Source organism: Juglans microcarpa x Juglans regia, chromosome 2D (genome assembly GCF_004785595.1).
Source record: "Juglans microcarpa x Juglans regia isolate MS1-56 chromosome 2D, Jm3101_v1.0, whole genome shotgun sequence".
Taxonomy (NCBI): domain Eukaryota; kingdom Viridiplantae; phylum Streptophyta; class Magnoliopsida; order Fagales; family Juglandaceae; genus Juglans; species Juglans microcarpa x Juglans regia.
In genome coordinates this window covers 23,800,795-23,820,583 of record NC_054596.1, presented here as the reverse complement: position 1 = coordinate 23,820,583, position 19,789 = coordinate 23,800,795, and the positions used below count along the sequence as shown (strand labels likewise).

Sequence of the window (19,789 nt, the reverse complement as noted above, 5' to 3'; positions counted from 1 at the left end):
AGAACACTACTGAATGACCACAATCATCGAGCTGCCCAATAGAGATGAGGTTCTTCTTCAACTTAGGAATGTGTCTGACCAGGTCCACTTGTTCTTGTTAGGGAGTACAATATCAATGTCTCTCATTCCACTACATTCAATGCCTCTCCATTAGCCAGGTATATCTTCCCAAATTTACCAGTAACATAATTTTGCATTATCTCCCGATGGGAAGATGTGTGGATGGAAGCCCTTAAATCCAGTATCCAGTCATCAATTGGACTATGAAGTGCAAGTAATAGTGCATCATGTACTTCTTCAGTTACCACATTAGCACTATCATTCTCCGTCTTCTTCGAATTATTACAGTTTTCTTTATGTGACCAGCTTTGCCCCAATTCCAGCAAGTTGCCTGCTGCCCAGGCCCTGACTTGCTCTTGCCCCTATTCTTTAATTTTGATCTGCCTCTATTTGAGTTCCTGTCTTGTGATCTCCCTCTAGAATCAACATTCAGTGTTGAACTCGAACCCGAGGCCTAGCCTGAATCCCTCCTACGCACCTCCTTAGCCAAAATCAAATCACGTATATCATCATATTTCAGTTTAGTTTTCCTAGCAAAATTACTAACAGTCATTCTCATGGCTTCCCAACTGTTTGGCAGTGAAGCCAATAGTATCAGTGCAAGTATTTCAACATCAAACTCAGTTTCAACAGACGATAATTGATTTGTGATAGTATTAAAATCATTCAAATGTTGTGCAATAGACATACCCTTTGCTATCTTCAAATTAAATACCTTTTTCATCAAGTATACCTTGTTACTTTCTGACGGCTTTTCATACATAGTTGAAAAAGCCACCATGAGATCCCCAGTCGTCTTCTCCTTGATTACATTGTGTGCAACGGATCTTGACAGGGTTAGCTAAATAACCTCCAGAACCTGTTGATCCAATTGGTTCTAATCAGCAGCTTCCATGTTGTTCGGCTTCTTCCCAACCAATGGAAGATGAAGTCTTTTCCCATAGAGGTAGTCCTTTATCTGCATCCTCTAATAACCATAATCTGAGCCATCAAACTTCTTGATCCCAGATACCTTCACTTCTTCTCCAGCCATCTTTTTTCCTTGAACCTGAATCTTGGCTCTTGATACCGATTGTTGTGAAAAACGATGATAATAATTGAAAGTAAATGTGAAAAGAGCAATCAAACAATCACACGACACAAGATTATGTGGTTCGGCAACTTGCCTACATCCATAGGAGTTACAGAGGATTTTTATTACTTGAGAAATTACAATACAATAGTTGGGTGACTACTGTGCATACACTATATAGCCACAGTGACAGAAAAGAAACATTTAGATAGGGTACACGGCGGAAACCCAAAAATACAATAAAAGTGATGTTCACTCGAGCGGCGTGTTAAGCGTGCATCAAGGGAACCTGTTTCCCATCAATTGCTCGAGCCATGTGTCAAGTGGCTCATGAGCGAATTCTCTGTATCGTATCTGCTCAAGCTCACTATCGATCAGGCCTTGTGCGAAGTCTCTGTGATGCTACCGCTCGAGCGGCTGAAGACTCCGCTTGAGCAGTGTGAACCAAACTCCATAGTACTCAACAACTCTGTTATAGGCCTTGGACATGTCCAATTTTAGGACCATACTCCCTTCTTGACTTTTTTGTCTAGTTTTCATCGTGTGTAGGACTTCATATGCTAATATGATATTGTCTGTTATGAGTCGTCTTGGGGTGAAAACACTCTACTTTTGGAAAATAACTTCTGGCAATACCTTTTTTAATTTTTAGCAAGAGTCTTGGCAATGATTTTGTACAAAACATTGTATAAATTTATTGGTTGATAATCTCCAATTGACATAAGGCTTTTAACCTTTGGAATTAAGGCAATATAAGCTTAATTAATAGCATTGTCTAATTGCCCCCCATTCAAGAAATTTAGAATTGTTGCAATGATCTCATCACCTACTCGATCCCAATATGACTGATAGAAATAGGCTCCAAACCAATCAGGACCTGGGGTTTTTAATGGGCCATCTGGTTCAATGCTTCCTCCACTTTCATCCTGGTGTAACCCTTTTGTAAGCACTCATTCATGTCATCTGTTACTCCCTCTTACAAATGAAGTAAACACCCTCTTTTGCCTCTGGTGTAGGGTTTGATTGACTGGTACACTCCTTGTAGTGATCCTGGAAAGCATTTTCGATCTCCACCTGATCTATTCTAAGAGTAGATTGAGAGTCCCTCACCTGCTTAATCTGATTTTTCTTATTTCTCTTTGTAGTACATGCATGGAAATATCTAGTGTTTCTATCCCCATATTGATACCAGTTTCTCTTAGTCCTCTACCTCTATTTAATATCTTCTTGTTCCAGTAAACTTCCAATTTCACACTGCAATCTCTTAATCAGCTCAATAATCTGTGACCCCTCATTCTCTTACAATCTTTTGATATCTTCTAACTTCTCTCTAATCCACTTTTCATTAACTTGAAGTCTCCTCTTAGACCAACTAGATAAAGCCTTACTACACTCGTTAAGTGTAGATTGAACTCTTTCCATGGGGTATAAAGATGAGAGACCCGAGCTCTATTCCTTACCAATAATTTTTCCACAATCATCATTTTTTATCCCGCTTACTTCAAATCTAAACATCCTCCTTCTCCTATGTTGCCTTATTTCCTCATTACACATTGAAAATGTTATCAGTTTATGATCGGAGCATCTAATTGCCATATTTACAACCCTGGCATCTGTATACATTTCTTTCCAAAAAAGATTGGCCACTGCTCTATCCAATCTTTTCTCGGTGAAAATTTCATCTGCATGCTTGTTACTCCACGTAAACAAATGTCCTTTACACCCTAGATCATGCAACTGATTTTCTTCTAGAGCAATCCTGAAGGAACCCAGCCATTTGGCTCTCTAGTCTGTCTTTGCCCCCTCTCTTCTTAGAGTGAACTAGAATCTCTTTAAAATCTCCAATTATGCACCATGGAATGTTTTTTGGATTAAGTCTAGACAACAAGTCCCATGACACTTTCCTTTTACTCAATTTTGGGTGACCATAAAATCCAGTCAAAAGCCATCTGAATCTCTGCCTCTCTTCAATGATCCAACCACTAATATGTTTCAAGAATATTGATATGTTGAAAATTATAAAATTTGAAATTACAGATTTAAATTTAAAAATGAAACTGATAAAATGGATTTTGTACGTAAAATTCTAAGTAAAATTATATGTACACGTAGCACTACTTTTCTAAAATTAATTATTCTATCTATTTTTCTTCTTTCTAATATATAATTATAATTGGCCGAAAGTCCAACTGTCTTTATTGATGAATTAAGACCGCTGTATGAACCATTTGAAGGGGTTAAGGGTGTAGTTTGAGTAGAGAGCTGTCTAATGAGAAAAGGAAAATATTTGGAGCATTTTGCACAAAAAGTCTCCTCCTTTGACTTGGCTAACAAAACTGAACATATTTATTTTCAAGTCATTTTAAAGGTTTTCTTAGTAGACGCCCCTAGTTTTACGCTACTAGCTAATTACTCCTTGTAGGTAAATTGTTAGAGACTTTGTTTTTTTTTTTTCTTGGAATTATTAGAGACTTTGAATATATTGTAAATTAAATTATTTTGATGGGTTTATAAGCTAGAAATATGAAATTAAGGAAATATATTTATTATATCCCCTTCCAAGGAGACGAAAACATAATATATTGGTTTTAGAATATTTGATTGAGAAGTGTTAAGCGGCACATCCAAAATAAAAAAAAAAAAATCCAGAAACTGATATGTTCATACGATACATTAGATTTACTTTATAATAAAAGTGTCACATCTTATTTAATGAGATAAAAATATGATCTATAACATTACTCATAATTTATACGTTTTTAGAAGAGGGATACTGATCCTCTTTAGGTTTTTTTTCGGTCTAAATAATTAGATAATCCAATTCAAAAAGAGTTAAACACGATATGTACTGAGTTTTAGAATACTAATTAATATTGTCTTTCCAGATCATATAATCTCACATAAACATAATATATTTTTTTCTCTCATCAAGTCTGTTGACGAAAAGATGGAGAAAATCTCAATTTGGGAAAGGTAATATAAATAAAAGAAAAAAACACCAAAATTTTGTTGAAACGTCATTTCTTTTGAGTTTACTCAGTTAAAACCAATTGCTTATGGAAGAGAACAAAGAGACCAAGAAACAAAGGAAATAGAAGGGGGATGATCAGGTACTGGTAAAATGAAAATCAATAGGATTTGTGTGAAAGCCTTTCTGACAAAGTCATTCAAGATAGCTTGTTGCTTCCTAAGATGAGTCAACGTTTATATGATTCGATCGATATATACGAAAACGTACGTACAAGACATTATTTGATTTAGATTTAATATGGGTTCGTAATAATTGGTTAATATATATGTCACTAATTTTTTTTAGAGTAATGTTGTATACAGTCGTAGAGTGCGCAAGTATCATACGATCGCTTTGAAAATAAATGGAGTTTACTATTAAAAAATTATTATTTTTTCATGTGAATCTCGTATTTATTTACTTTTTTCAAAATGATTAAACGTAGCTTATTTACTCACGACTAAAGTTTTGAATACCGTACCGAACATCATACCGGTGAAGGCACTGGAACGAAATATTTCGATACCGGTATCGTTTCGTGTACCATTTCGAGATAGTCGATATATGAATAAATTATATTCTAAAATAATAGTCTATATATAAATAAATTATATATAAATACATATATATAAATTATAAATAGCCTAATTTGAATTAAGGGTCAAAAAATAAGTTTTTAGTTTGAAAAAATAAAAATAAAATAAAATAAAGGTCGAAATATCGGCCGGTATGGTCGGTACTGGCCAGTATTTAGGTCGATACAAAATATATGTAATACTTATACTGGACCAGTGGCTGGTATGACATATACTAGCCGTACCGGCTGACACGGTTCGATATTTAAAACAATACTTAGGATTATAACTATTATTTATCTTTTTTTTTTTTTTTTAATTTTGTGAAAAGAATTGGACTTACTAATAGATGGGGACCTCCTTATTTTAGAACTTTCTTCAATCTTCATAACCTCTTGATCCTTATCCCATATCTATAATGTCTAAGGATAATTATAGTTACGACTATCTTTATACAAATCTTATTATTTAAATAATAAGTTGTTGGTGTTCTCTGAATTAAAAATAGAATAACTCAATTATGATTTGCGCGCGTTACATCATGAAAAGATACATAATGCATGGATTATGATTTTCTAAATTTGTAAAGTTATTTTGAAATTGTTTGAGATCTTTGCTGTAATTTTCAAATTAAACCGTGCATCTTAATATAATTTTCAACATTCAAGAATTTTCCATATTTATCACATGATTCACTCATCACGAATACTGCATACGTTATAGCATTTACACGTACAATATATTTTTTTAAGAGCAATAAATACTGAGTTGCTGCCATCCAAAATTGAAATCTTTAGATCATTTAAAACTCAGATAGATATCAATCCGTAGAGGTATTATTCTTCAAAATTAAGGAATTTAACGTACGTACGTATTAATTGAATTCTGATCCTAAACTTGGGATATTTTTGTTTTTTTTGGTAATTGAGAGAAGTCCAGTGAATTAATTAAAGAGCAAAATACAGGAAATGGAAAGTCAACATTCAGCAGTCAACCAACCACTTTGAAAAGATGGTGTGTCTCTACTTAATTACTCCATTTTCTTTTGTTATTTTCCTGAGAAACCCAGTCCTCCACGCTGCATTTAGCAAGACGTCTTCACCTGATCTACACACAAATTAAAGCCCACAACCTATGTACACAGCTTCTCTCACAAACAGCATATTAATTTGCTAATTTCATCTCATCTTTCCAAATCCTCCGTTATCGCAAACCCGGCCACCATGTCTTCCCCCTCCTCCTCCTCTAGGCGATTTCTTGACGACGGTGATGACGAGTTTTTCCCATATCATAGAAAAGTGAGTAGCGATTTAAATAGCAAGATCATGCTCGTGGCCATCGTTTCATTATCGGTGGTGATCTTGTTGGTTATTGCCTTGCACATATATGCGAGGTGTGTGCTACGCCGCCAGGCACGTCGCCGAGCAGCCATCCGTCAACTGGGGTTAACCGTGGCTCATGCCCGCTCCAGCCAGCAACCCAAGACCGGACTCGATCCAACTGTCATCGCTTCGTTGCCCGTGTTTGTTTTCAAGCAAAGGGATGACGGAGATGATCATCATCATAGCGAGGATGATGCGTCGTCGACGTCGGCGACGGAGTGCGCGGTGTGTCTAAGCATGTTAGAGAATGAGGAAATGGCTAGGTTGTTACCAAACTGCAAGCACATTTTCCATGCGGAATGCATAGATAAGTGGTTGGGTTCACACTCGACGTGTCCTATTTGTCGAACCGAGGCCAAGCCCCTGGTTCAGCCCGTGAACCGCGAGGGTCCGGCTGGTCTAGCCGGAGGCATTACCATACCCACGGATCCACCTTTGGGAACTAGTCTGCAGATTAATCCTGGAGTTTCATACATGGCAGCAGGAACATCTGATGGTTGTAGCCAATCGACAGAAAAGGCTAGCGGTTCAACCTCACGATTAAACTCATTCAAAAGGATTCTTAGTAGGGAAAGATCGTCCAGAAGAATTCATTCTTGCAGCGGTGAAGACGACGCCATAGAAGATTTAGAGAGACAGTAAGTAATTAATTTTCAGGTAATAATTAAGACGGTGGTTTTACTTCTTTTTTTCCTTGGAAAAATACATGATTTTACATTTCAATTACATATGAGTGAGTATATGCTATACATGATCAGAGAGATACAACTGGCTCTAACCGAATATATAGATCTGGAGCCAATGATACATATATCTTCAACAAAACTACTGTACGTTGTCAGACTTTTTTGAATCTCTATGTACTTCTGCAGAAATTGAGAGAAAAAGAAAAAGATTCAGAGACATGTTATTATATATATACAGGATTTTTTATGAAATATTGTTGCTTTGGTCTAAAAAAGACGTGATGGATGTTTGGTAACCTACGTACAAGGTGAATAATAAAGATAATTATAACTGGCAATATAAAATATGGGCATATAATAATTATTAGGTGCTCCCCATGTGATAAAGAAGTGCTCGTAATTAATTATGCTATAAAAATAAATGAGTCATGTTACTATAATCGTGGAGTGCGCAAGCATGCAGTTATCTTGAAAAAGAGTGAGATCTACTATTAAAAATTAATTTTCTTTTCATGTATATTGTTTATTTTTTCATTTTTTTTCAAAATGATTGCGTGAGACTTAGACATTTACAACTACAAATATTATCATTTCTCAAAATAAAATCGACCAGTTGATGATTTTAATTTTAATTTTTTTTTTTATTTGTTGAGACATAAGTTATATTGTTGACCTTTGGGATATATACATATTGATTTGCTCAACTAATAATGAAAAGAATCAATCGGTAATAGAATTTATATATATATATATATATATAGATGATGATCTGTTCTTTGATTCTGCCTGGTGTAGTATATGACACGTCTTCGATCTTCAGAGATTAATCCTGATTTAACTACAACATATATAATATATATATATATATATATATATATATATATATATATATAAAGAGAGGGTTTTGTTGCTATTAATTCTTCTTATTTTTGAAATTTCTATTTTTTTTTCTTTTGAAAATGAGGGACTCATGTATAAACTATCAAGAACAGATCGAGGAATAAAGGAAACGCGTTTTCACACAATATATCTTATTAGATATAGAGGAAATGGTTTTTGAAACGGCATAATTAATTTCTTAATGAGTACTACGTACTTGCTAATTGGTACGTACGTAGTAATTCATGTTTGCTCAATGTGATCATACACATGATTTGTTGGAATTTGAAACCCAGCAAATTAATTTGACTCAAATTGTCGTAACGTACACACTACACATGCGCAGTAGTTGCAATATTAGATTAATTTTGCGGGCGGAGTTGAAGGCAATTGCGTTTTTATTTGAGGGCCCACTTCATTTCGGAAATCCCATGCACTTTGGTACAAGGAACCTTTTGTGGGCTAATATTCTAATACTTTGACCCTAACTTGTCAGCTGTAAATGCTGAGGGCGACTAAAAGACCGGAAAATCAATGGCACAAGGCCGGAATTCCCGTTTTGAGCAAGAGAAAGTTATAAAATACGTAAATGTCGCATATTTTTTTAAAAAAAGAAAATTTTAATAAATATAATATTTATATAAAAAAAATAAATTTTTAATAATATAACTTATTATTTATTAAAATAAATACGTGACGCTTGCACAATCTGATGATTATATTTTACATTACTCTTTATGCAAATTAGAGAGTCCAACCATGACTATAATATGTTAATTCTAGGGTGCAACTTGCACATGACGTCTTCATTGAACTGCTACAGGTTCTTACATGGCAATAGAGTTTCCATAACAATTAGAGCAGGTTGAGGACCAAATTAAATTACCATCCTTTCGAGAATATTAAATTCAACAGAGACAATGTCAATATGCCCCCCTAAATTATTTGATTATGATAGATAACAATCTCAAAATAGATGGAGAAACAAGTTATGTGGAGGGACCAATAAAGGGTTGAGTTTGTCTTGTGCTTGCTTTATTCGAGTTCATCGCTCGTCCTGAATTTAAATGATCTTTTAGAGTTATTGCTCGAACCAAAGAAATAGAGTTGAAGAGAAATAGACACATAAAATATATCATACAATGTTTATTGAGTATTAATGCTGCCACTTTAAATATTATCACGCCTTATCCTATTTTATCTCAAAATGAACCCAGAAATTAATTGAGAGATAATCACATAATAAGCCTTGAAACCAATTGAGAAGGGGCAATCCCAAATAGGCCTCGACCTCAAAAATATATACTACCTACAAAAAACTTGGCAAGTGATTAATTAGGAAGATTGCGGCCTCATCCTAAAATAGAGATATATAGAGGGGGGGAGGAAAGAAACATATTTGTGAATACAACTTGAATTTAAAATGTTTTCTATAGTTTGATGGCTATGCAATATTTGAGATTAAAAAATTCTATACATTATACTACCATCTTATTTTCATTCTACTATATAAGATATGACATATTTATCGTCATTGAATGATCCTTTATTGGATGATTTTTTTATCATCTAATAGTGATAAATATGCAACATCTTATATAATAAGATGAAAGTAAGATAAGAGTGTGGTATATAGTATTACTAATCATTCGAGATTATTAGTCCAGTATTCAAGTTATTAAATGAGTGAAATGATAACTTAAAAGGCTTCAAGGCCAACATATATACAACAAGTTTATATGCCTATTTTCTTTATCAATGAAATAATTTATTACTTATAAAAAGAAATATATATATATATATATATACAAGAAGTTTATAGGCTACATGGGAAATCTTTCCAAATTACCATCAATCAATCTCCTTCCAAGTTTAGTAATTTGGTCAATTAATGTTAGACTACTCTCAAATTTGTTCTTCAGTTCAGTTTTCAGTCTTTTTAGTTGATGAATAATGCCCCTTTTATTGAATATAAAAGAAGTCTTTATATTTAAGAAAAAAAATTAATTTTATGTCATAAGCAAAAAATTACCGTATCACAGAGAGAGAGAGAGAGAGAGAGAGAGAGAGAGAGAGAGAGAGAGAGAGAGAGAGAGAGAGAGAGGAACAATGAAGCATATAGCCTTCCAATTATAAGATACCACACATTTTACAAACCAACCCCTAAAAGAATAAATCAACATCGTTGCATTAGAGTGTAGATATATAATCCACCTCCCAAATAACTAACCTCAAGCTTGTGGTTTCTTGCCAAGTCAATATTTTCCCACGTAGTTAAGAAAGAGACTTGATGAACAAAAACAAAAACCCAATTCTGACTTCTGAACTTCAACTATGGTGTGAAAATATTGACAAACCATGCATAAGTTTACATCACATTCTTTTTCCATGCACCCTTTCAGCCAAATCTTCAATAATTTTAGAATTATTCTATTCTCAAGCCGGTGCGTAGATCACACTATTCACATTACTTAAATAGTAAGATTTAATTTATAAGACTCAGATTTTAAAATTTATCTTCTCAACCAATGCACTTTATTAGATGGTGGCTGTGACAATATGTGCAGGCAGACGTTAGCAAGAGAGGTGAAAAGAACTAGAGCATGGAAACAACGGTCCTTTCAGTTAGGGAGAGATTCTGATCCCGTTTGGATATAGAAACGGTTTTATCTCATCTCATCTCATCATTACAACTTTATCAAATTCTCACACAAAATATAATAAATAATTCAACTTTTTCAAATCTCAAAACAATAATAATATTAAAAAAAATAATATTCTAACAATATTTTATTCAATTTTTAAATTTTATTTGAAACCATCTCATCCTATTTCATTATCCAAACGGGGCCACATGACTACATCCGATTTAAAGATAATCTCAATGAACTGATACAACATCAAACGGGAACTACGTATAGACTAACCCAAAATAGTCCCACCCTCCCTCCCTAAAGACCACCACGCCTCCGCTGCTTGCTCGTGGGGTTTATAGGTAATTCGAATGTGCATTCAATGTGGTAATGACTTTTATGTTAAAAGAAGAGGCATCTTGTGAGGATTCCAATGATCTCTAGTTTAGTTCTCTCTGTGATCTATCCCTTTCTCCCTCGTGCGTTTTTTTCTTAATAAATTATTTGTCTTGCTAAATTCTTGCCTCTTTCCCTTTAATATTTTTCTTTCTGCTCATTCTTCCCCAAATATGAGAAGGGGGTCTTAGTCACTTATTTTGAAACGAAACAAAAGCAAACCAGCTCTGGATGATGGCTCCACGAAAAGTTGTCATATTTGTTTCAACAGCGCATTCATGGGTTAGCGAAAGAAATTGGTGCCTGAGCTGGAGCTTCTTTATACAACAAGTGGGTCACCAAAAAGAAGGCTCACTGCTCCACCTATTTTTGTTGTGTTTCTTTACCAAAATGGCGAGGTATGACACCACTGAGTTACAAATCTTCCAACACGAATACAAGCAACTAATCAAAGAAGAATGGAGAAGCAAACATTTACAAATTTTGATAAACCCAATAATAGAATGAGCTAGGCCTACAACCCGGTCTGTTACAGTTGGGTTTGCGCCCAACCCGACTAGACCAGCTCCATTTTGACAAGAAAGCGACCCGGCCCAACCCGAACAAAAGCAAATCGGTTTGAACCCATTTGACCCGACCATTAAAATCAACATCGTTTTACTTTTCCTTTTGATGCTTCCAAAAACGTAAAATGATGAGTTGCCCCTGGATCTCTTCAACAACAACACGACCGGTGAGTTGCCCCGGGCCATAATGAGCATTGTAAGATTGATTCCCCCCTTAATTACAAGAGGAGAAAAAAAAAAAAAAACATTCTCACAAGGATTATGTGATGAAAACATTCAAACAATTAATCAATATACCCTTCATCTTCCTACCTTGATTCTCAACATCAATGAATTGAAACATTTTTCTTCTTGAAATGTGTTTCACAACTCATTCCCCAATTTTCCGCACATGAAGATGAATTTCTTAAAAAAGAAATTCCCCCTTTGTTCTTTTCTTTGCTGCAATAAACCTATGTTGCTCGGCTTGGTACGTTGATGTTCTCAAATTCGCCATTGTCACAAAATAACTTCTGATCCTCGCAAACCAGAGCTTGGCAACATGATGAGCCTGAAATCCATGGACTTGTCGAATAACTTGTTTATGAGCGAGATTCCATCGTCATTTGTCGAGCTAAAGAACTTGACATTGTTGGAGGTGTTGAAGACTTGCCAGAGCTAAGTTTAGAAATAAGTTTCACGGCCAAAGGTGGAGGTGTTGCAGTTGTGGGAGAACAACTTTACTGAGCACATTCCTCAGGGGTGGCTACTGGCTAGGATATGAGAACAAAGTATGCTTTTATGCTCAAAAAGTTCGGACGGGTTGACACGCAAAATATGAACTCGCTATTTGTCGGGTTGGAGACCTGCTCAAATAATAGCTCAAAAATAGTCGGTTCGAGTTGGGTGAGTCTCATCGGATCACACAGGTGATTGGGTCACATGCACAGCCCTAGAATGAGCCGATGAGGTAAATCAAAGATTGTTTCAAGACAATGACACTTCAAAGATTTCCAGACACTTCAAAGAGTGGATGGAAAAATATAATTTTTTTTTTAATCGGTGAAGAGTGGATGGAAATATTATTCGAAGGGATATTTGGAGCCTCATCGGAATAAACCCATGTGTTGGAGGGCATACGTCTAAAGCTTCAAGAATCGGGGCTAGTCTGCAAGCCCAGGGATTGAACCTACGAACACGTGTTGGATAGTATCATCACCTTCATACTCTTATAAATAATACCTAAAGGTAACGTATTTGACATTCATTCGTATATTTGTATTGAGATACTTCTCTCTGACTTGGGTATCGGAGCTTCACTAGGCACCCTGTGCCACTTTCACATCCATTGCAGCTCATCTGTGCAGTTAGTGGTGTGAAATACGTCCTTAACAATTATAGAGCTGTATTGCTGAAACAGAAAATGATGAAAAGGTCATTCAAAATTATTCTGCAGACCTCTCCACCTCAAATAAATCTTTTGAACCACTCCATCTTTAAGCAATTGAAAATGTCCCCAACTGGCCGCTACAAACATGGCTACCATATTTATGTTGTAGACATATATTTGTACACTGCCACCAATATATATTCTAGTATATAGCAACAATCATAATTCAAACAAGGCATAGAATAAATTTCCAATGTGCAATGGGATGCATAACTGTAGTCATATCGGTTCTGAGATTGCTAAAAACCTACAAAAGCAAGCACAGGATCATTCTAGGAACGAGTATCTAAGCCATCCATAGGGTTCATTTGGAACCCACAATCACCCCCCCCCCCCCCGGCGGCGGCGAATAACCCATAAAATCCCATTTGGCTGCAGGCACAATAATTTAAATCAACAACTTGATTTAGGTAACATGTTACAAATCTCAAAAAGCTAAAACATAACAGTAAAGGACGAACAATACTCCTTTAGCATTAACGTAATATAATATATATTGCGGATTTAAACTTGAATGCTAAATGTCCTAGCATGTATCTCATCTACAAAAAAGTCCTTTGCCTTGCGATTCACTGACAGCTTAATTTAAGGGAAAAAAGGGCAAAGTAGTTCTCTACCATTGTGAAACAACCCGTGTAAATGATCATATGACAGGTAATAAGAGGCCAAAACCATTGTTGAGCAATCTGAGTGCAGCCGCTCATATCTTCACTTGGCCCCATTCCAACTGCTGTTGTGGGACTGGAAAAGCTTCCATTGTTCACCGACAAGCTGCATAAAAAAAATACGCATATATTCACAATCAAGAAAACCAAAAGACCCTATTATGATATTGCAGTAAATCTTGGAAATACGACCATTATCAATAACATATGAGGAAAGGGTATGTTTCATCGTGCGTTCGATAAATTTACTTGGGCTGTGACCTCAGGGTACAATGTAACTGAAAAACATGGCATGGTTCCCAATTAGAAGCCCAATAGTACTGTGCCATCCAAATCTTTAGGGGCATGTTCTGATATCAATTTCAAAGACACAACATTTACACATTAGCTGGGTTTTGGAATAATTTAGCTTGTAAGAATAAAAGTAGCCTCTGCCTTCAGTACACGGATCCAGCATGGGTAAGCATGCCCTGGACTTCCTAACTTCCTAGTATATTAATCGTAAACTTCATCAAGTTCCACAGAAAAAGTGTGAATACCCAAAACAGAATCTAGAATTTTTCCCTTAGAAAAAAATCCAAAATATGTGCATTTCTAATGCAGTTCCCTGAATTGACAGAAACTTCGCGAATTACGTCTTACCATTCGAAGCATTGATTTTTCCCAAAAAACAATCTTCCGACATACAGAACCAAATAGATGAAACTAAACTCAGAAAAATTACCTGGACGGGAATTTGCATTTATCATGACCTGCAATCAAAACATTGAAAATAAGTTCTGATAAAAAAAACCCTTCAACATTTAAGAATAAAGTTTTCCAATCCCAAAGCCCTACAGTCCCAGAAATTTTTCTAACTTGGTCTGAATGGATTTAAACTAAACAAAGTTGATGAAAATATAAATGGGGCTACTAAATCAGCTCGAGTAGCCCTCTAAACATATCCAATCAAACTAGGACTGAAAAATACCAAGAGCAAACACTAAAAGCTAAGAATAAAAAATATATGGGAAGCAAAAAACTGATTGGCACTCACTAGGGTTCAAAGAAGTGAGGGCGGCATTGTTATCAAAGAAGCAACTGTCGTCGGTCAAGCCGTGCCTCAAGTAGTAGTCATTGAAGGCAAAAGAAGCCGTAGCCTGGATGTCATTCGGGTCGTAGCAGGAACCGCCTTGCTGGATAGGACCGGAGTCGGCGGCGCCGGGCCCGCACGCCCAGTCCAGGGATGCCTGCAAAGCAGCGTCCTCTGCGTTGTTCTTCGCCACGCACCACAGCTCGGTGCCCACAACCCCTTTCTGGGCCCTTGAAACGGTTCTCCTCTGCGGGATCGACGCGCGAGAGAGGGGAACGTCGAGGAGGGTCAGGAAAAGCAGGAGAGAAGAAAAGCGAAGGGTTTTTGCCATTTTTCGAGAGGGAGGGTGAAGGATTTGGGGGTACGTAGAGAAAAAGGGAAGTGCAGCCGATCGGGGATTGGGGGGCTAACGGTGGAGATGGAAATGTGACCGTTACTGTGACTTAGGTGAAGCGGCATTGACGAAGCAGAGACAAAAAGTAAAGAGAAGAGGCATGGCCGACTCCCATGGCATTTCGACTGAAATCCCCGCTTTTAACACCCGCACACGGCACATCTTCCGTGGCTTTTTGCCTGCGACAGAGTGGGGCTACTCTGCCGCCCCATTGGTATGCCCAGCGTTTTTTTTTTTTTTTTTTTTTTCATATTTTATTAATATATTTAAATATTTTAAAACAATAAAAAAATATATTAATATACTTAAAATTACTTCTTTAATTAATAAGTGAAAAAAAAATTCACCAACGGTCAAATAGAGCGAGAAAAGTGAAGAAATAAAATAACTTTTTTTCTATAATTATTACTGCGTTTAATTAGGATTGTCTAGTTATGTTACAATTATTTTTATGTATTTTTTAATGTTAATGTAATTGATTAAAATAATTATTTTATATTTAAAAAGATAATGCAATTAATTACATTAATAAAATATATAAAAAATACACAAAAATAACTACAAATTTTTATATCTTGATACCTTGTTATGTTTTGAAATTTCTGATCTTCAAATTGAATTTATCTTAAAACCGGATGTTGTGTCGTGACACATCATTAATCCATGATAACTACCATGAGTTGACTCACACGTTACACTCTCTAGCCTTCCACAGTCCGTTCCAACTTCATCCCTTGCTCTCTTCGACTTCACTCTGTCTTCCTCAGTCCGTTCCAACTTCATCCCTTCCTCCCTCAAGCCCTAGATTTCCTCACCGTATCTCGCCCTGTTCTAATTATAGAAGGAAAGAAAGGAAATTACAGTAAGAAAATGCCCACCCTCCTTCCATGAAGTCAACTGAATACTTCAATCCAAGCCACCTCAACACAAATATCTTTTCCACCATTATCAGTAATCGCATGAAACACAAAGCCACATTTTCAGCTTTCTAGGAATAAACGTGTACTTGTTATGATTTAGAAGCATTAGGAATCGGATATGTGTCTAAGGGGCAATTGTAATTGATTATACTTGTAATTTCTTATTCTATTTCTTTTTATCTCACAAGACTTGGTCATGGGTCACATTTAGAAAGGTGGGTTTATGTGTTAGTGGGTCAATATGTGTTAGTAGGTTAGTTAAGTCTTTTAAGTCGTCAGTTATTTTCTTAGTCCAGTGAGTATGGGTTAAATGAGTTCAATGTTAGTTATTGTTACCATTTATAAATATTACACTTGATAATTAATGAAAGACATCAGATTTCATTTAAAATATTATTGAGTGTTTGGAAGTCAAGCCCCTCGAAATGCCTAACTATATTTACTTAATTACATATTACAATTACGCACATAACAAGTGGTATTAGAGCCAGGTTCTTGTGCAATGGCAGAAAGTACTCGTGACACTCAACTTGCTAATGCAGTATTTATTCTGAAAGGAGAGACAACTCAATTGAGAGAGGAACAGGAGCGGCAATGATAGTTGCTGGAGACGGTGGTGCTGAAGCATATTAGTAATTTGGCAGCCAACTATGATCAATTGGCTGTTACAACAAGGACTAATAATTCAAGTAAAGGCTCCTTTGGAACGGTGATGAAATTTAGTGACAATTCTCTGTTTGATGGAAATAAAGGGTTTCAAGCGCGGACACTGGGGCTGGATTTTCCAAGGTTTGATGGCTCAGAGGAATGGATTCTCAAGGCCCAACAATTTTACGCTTATTGTAATACTCCGGAAGAGCACAAACTGCAAATTGCTTCATTCCATATGAAAGTTAAGGCTTTCTCATGGTTATTATTGGTTGATGGATTCTAGCACAGTTCATTCCTGGGAGGAATTTTTGGTGGCTCTCAAGGTCCGTTTTGGGCCTTCGGCTTATGAGGATCTAGTTGGGGCTTTCATAAAGCTCCACCAAACAGACTCAGTGGAGGAATACCAAACCCAATTTAAGATACTATCCAATACAATCAGTGGACTTACTGAGAAGTTCTGCATCAGTACTTTTTTAAGTGGGGTACGAGATGACTTGAAGACAGTGGTAACCATGTTTAAGCCTACAATGCTATCGGCTGCTTTTGGACTTGCAAGGTTACAGGAAGAAGAGATGTGGCATAGGTTCAAACACTAAAAGCCACCCAACCTACCCCAACCCAATATCTCTAGACTACCTGCACCTGCACCCATACTAAAGTTACCCCACCACCTCTACCACGTTCTGAAGCAAGAAATTTTCAGCCTACCAACCCACCACCTATCCCCAACATAAGACCCACCATAGCTATTAAGAGAATCTCCCCAACCCAAATGCAAGAAAGGTGAGAAAAAAGGACTATGCTATTGCTATCGAGCACCTAAATTATTTTTGTTGGAATAACTAGAACCAAAAGGAGAATATGAAGTATTTGAGGGTATTCCCAAATAGTTGATGGGAACCATCAAAGAGCCCACTGAAAAGGAGAGTTGCTAGGAATTTCCCTTCATACTTTTTCAGGCACATCATTCCCGCAGACTACACGATTATGGGGTGCAGTAGGAGACCAATTAGTGGTTCTCCTAATTGATACATGAAGCACACATAACTTCATTGATCTGATAGTGGCAAGGAGGGCAAACTTTAGGATGTTGTGAGGTACCAAGTTTGGGATGTTGTGAGGTAGTCCCTTTTCAACTACAAATCCTTTTTTACACATTTATACTCACTGCCCTTGGCAAGATTTGATCTTGTATTATGCATGAATTGGCTCTATTAGTTGGAACCAATTCTATGGAATTTCACTAAACTTATTATGAAATTTATGTGGTACGAAAAATCAGTTCAGTTCAAGTCCATCGAATTTCACAAGGGAAGATTATATTTGAGAAGAATTGGGTGAGCATCGGAGGAAACTTCCAGACCTTGTGGGCAAGGTCATTTGAAGAGGGGGAGTATGCTATGATTCTAGAAGCATTAGGAATCAGGTTTATGTCTAAGGGGCAATTGTAATTAATCCAGGGTTATGCTTGTAATTTCTTATTCTATTTCTTTTTATCTGATAGGACTTGGTCATTGGCCACGCTTAGAAAGGTGGGTTTATGTGTTAGTGGGTCAGTATGTGTTAGTGGTTTAGTTAAGTCCTTTAAGTCGTCAGTTATTTCCTTAGTCCAATAAGTATGAGTTGAATGAGTCCAATGTCGGTTATTATTACCGTTTATAAATATTACACTTAATCATTAATGAAAGACATCAGATTTCATCCGAAATATTGTTGAGTGTTTGGAGGTCAAGCCCCTCAAAGTGCCTACCTATATTTACTTAATTACGTATTATAATTACGCACATAACAGTACTCTGCATAAACCTATTAAACCATCCACACCAACTACATAAAGTCACATTTTTGGCTTTCATGGAATAAATGTGTATACCAAATAGGGCAATGATTGGTTTTATGTTCTACTCACAAATGGAAGGAGAGGTGAGTTGGGTTTGATATCATCAAGCAAGTTCAAGTCACAGTTGAACCCAAGTAAAGAGGCATATGAAATTTGTAAATCTTGTCTCTTATAGCAAAATTGAATGCCAATTTGAAACTGAGAAGAATGTCAAATTCAGAGAGATATCTCAGATTTGTTGCCAATGGGGAGAAAGAGAGAGCGATTAGGGGATCTCCAAATTTGGCTTGAGGAGAGAGATAAAAGAAACAGAGATTTTTTGGTTAACGGCAAGCCCATGACACTGTTGATAGAGAGGAGATGGCAGAACAATAGAGTTTCTGGACAAAGGCAAGTAGACCACACCGTCGATTGAGATTGGGGATTTGGAAGGACGATGATGGGTGTGTCGACAAAGTGAAGATTGGGTTTTTTCTTTTTTTTTTTTTGGGGGGGGGGGGGGGGGACGATAGATACACTGGATGCATATCTATTTTTCATTTTGCTAAACTTTCTATATGTCTTCATATTATTAGTAGGTGTAAAATAAAGCTTTACAACCATCCAGTTGGTAGCCACACACCTTAAAATTAACTTATTTAAGTCTTTCAATTGACTCTATTTTTTAATATTTTAAGTTTGGCTAATATCTTGGGTTTGTAAAGTTTCCTTATTACCTATGAGATATCTTGGTCTTCCTTTGGGTGCTCCTTATAAATCTTTGATGATTTGGAATGCTGTGAATTAGAAAATTGAGAAAAGGTCGATTGGTTGAATTAAAAAAATTTGTCTAAAGGGAGAATAATTATTTTGATAAGGAGTATGTTGTTTAATCTTTTTACATATTTACTTTTTCTTTTTCCTTTACCTTCAGTGGTGACTAATTGAATTGAGATGATTTTTTAAAAAATTTTTGTGGGGAGGAAGGAAAGTTTCACTTGGTTAGCTGGAATAAGATTTGCTCACCAGTTTCTTGTGGACTTCCATTTGATGTCTTGGCGTCTAAATCAATCTTCTAATTTGAAAAGTGCAAACAAAAAAGATAAGATGGATTTTAAAAGTTGTAGCATACAATATTTGAAAGACCATACCAAAATAATAAACAAAGTTCCTCTTCTAAGCGGTTGGGCTGTTATTAGAACGAAAGCAGCCCTCCTTTCATCTGCTGCCACATCAGAAATCATACAATAATCTCAATAGTATCACTCATACTGAATAACTTCATTTGCAGAAAACCTCCACTAGGAAAAGCTCGCTACCATTCAACTTTGCTCTATAAACTCTCTCTCTCTCTCTCTCTCTCTCTCTCTCGCTTCTGAGATTCCTTCGTTTCACTCTCCAATCTCCACGCCATGGTCCTCAAGGTAATAGCCCCCTGATTTGGTTTTTTCTGTTCTTTTTCCCAAAAACCCTAATTTCAACATCAATCCCTAAAGTTCCCCTGTTGACGTAATAAAAAGGAGAAGATATTGTTCTTACCATTCACCATGAAGCAGAAATCATTGTGGTTGAAACTGGAA

General features: G+C 36.2%; 2 protein-coding genes across 2 annotated transcripts; one reads left to right on the top strand and one right to left on the bottom strand.

The window, feature by feature from the left end:
• The first annotated feature begins 5,790 nt into the window (after positions 1–5,790).
• LOC121248707 (E3 ubiquitin-protein ligase ATL41-like) lies at positions 5,791–7,012 on the top strand. Its single transcript, XM_041147244.1, has one exon. The coding sequence runs from the start codon at positions 5,941–5,943 to the stop codon at positions 6,739–6,741; it is 801 nt and encodes a 266-aa protein (XP_041003178.1). The 5' UTR covers positions 5,791–5,940; the 3' UTR covers positions 6,742–7,012.
• A 6,153-nt stretch (positions 7,013–13,165) lies between these two features.
• Positions 13,166–14,950, bottom strand: LOC121250464 (PLASMODESMATA CALLOSE-BINDING PROTEIN 5-like). The gene is made up of 3 exons (XM_041149592.1): positions 14,390–14,950; positions 14,078–14,105; positions 13,166–13,459 (listed from the first exon to the last, which is right to left on the bottom strand). The coding sequence occupies exons 1-3, from the start codon at positions 14,754–14,756 to the stop codon at positions 13,258–13,260; spliced, it is 597 nt and encodes a 198-aa protein (XP_041005526.1). The 5' UTR covers positions 14,757–14,950; the 3' UTR covers positions 13,166–13,257.
• Positions 14,951–19,789: the final 4,839 nt, after the last annotated feature.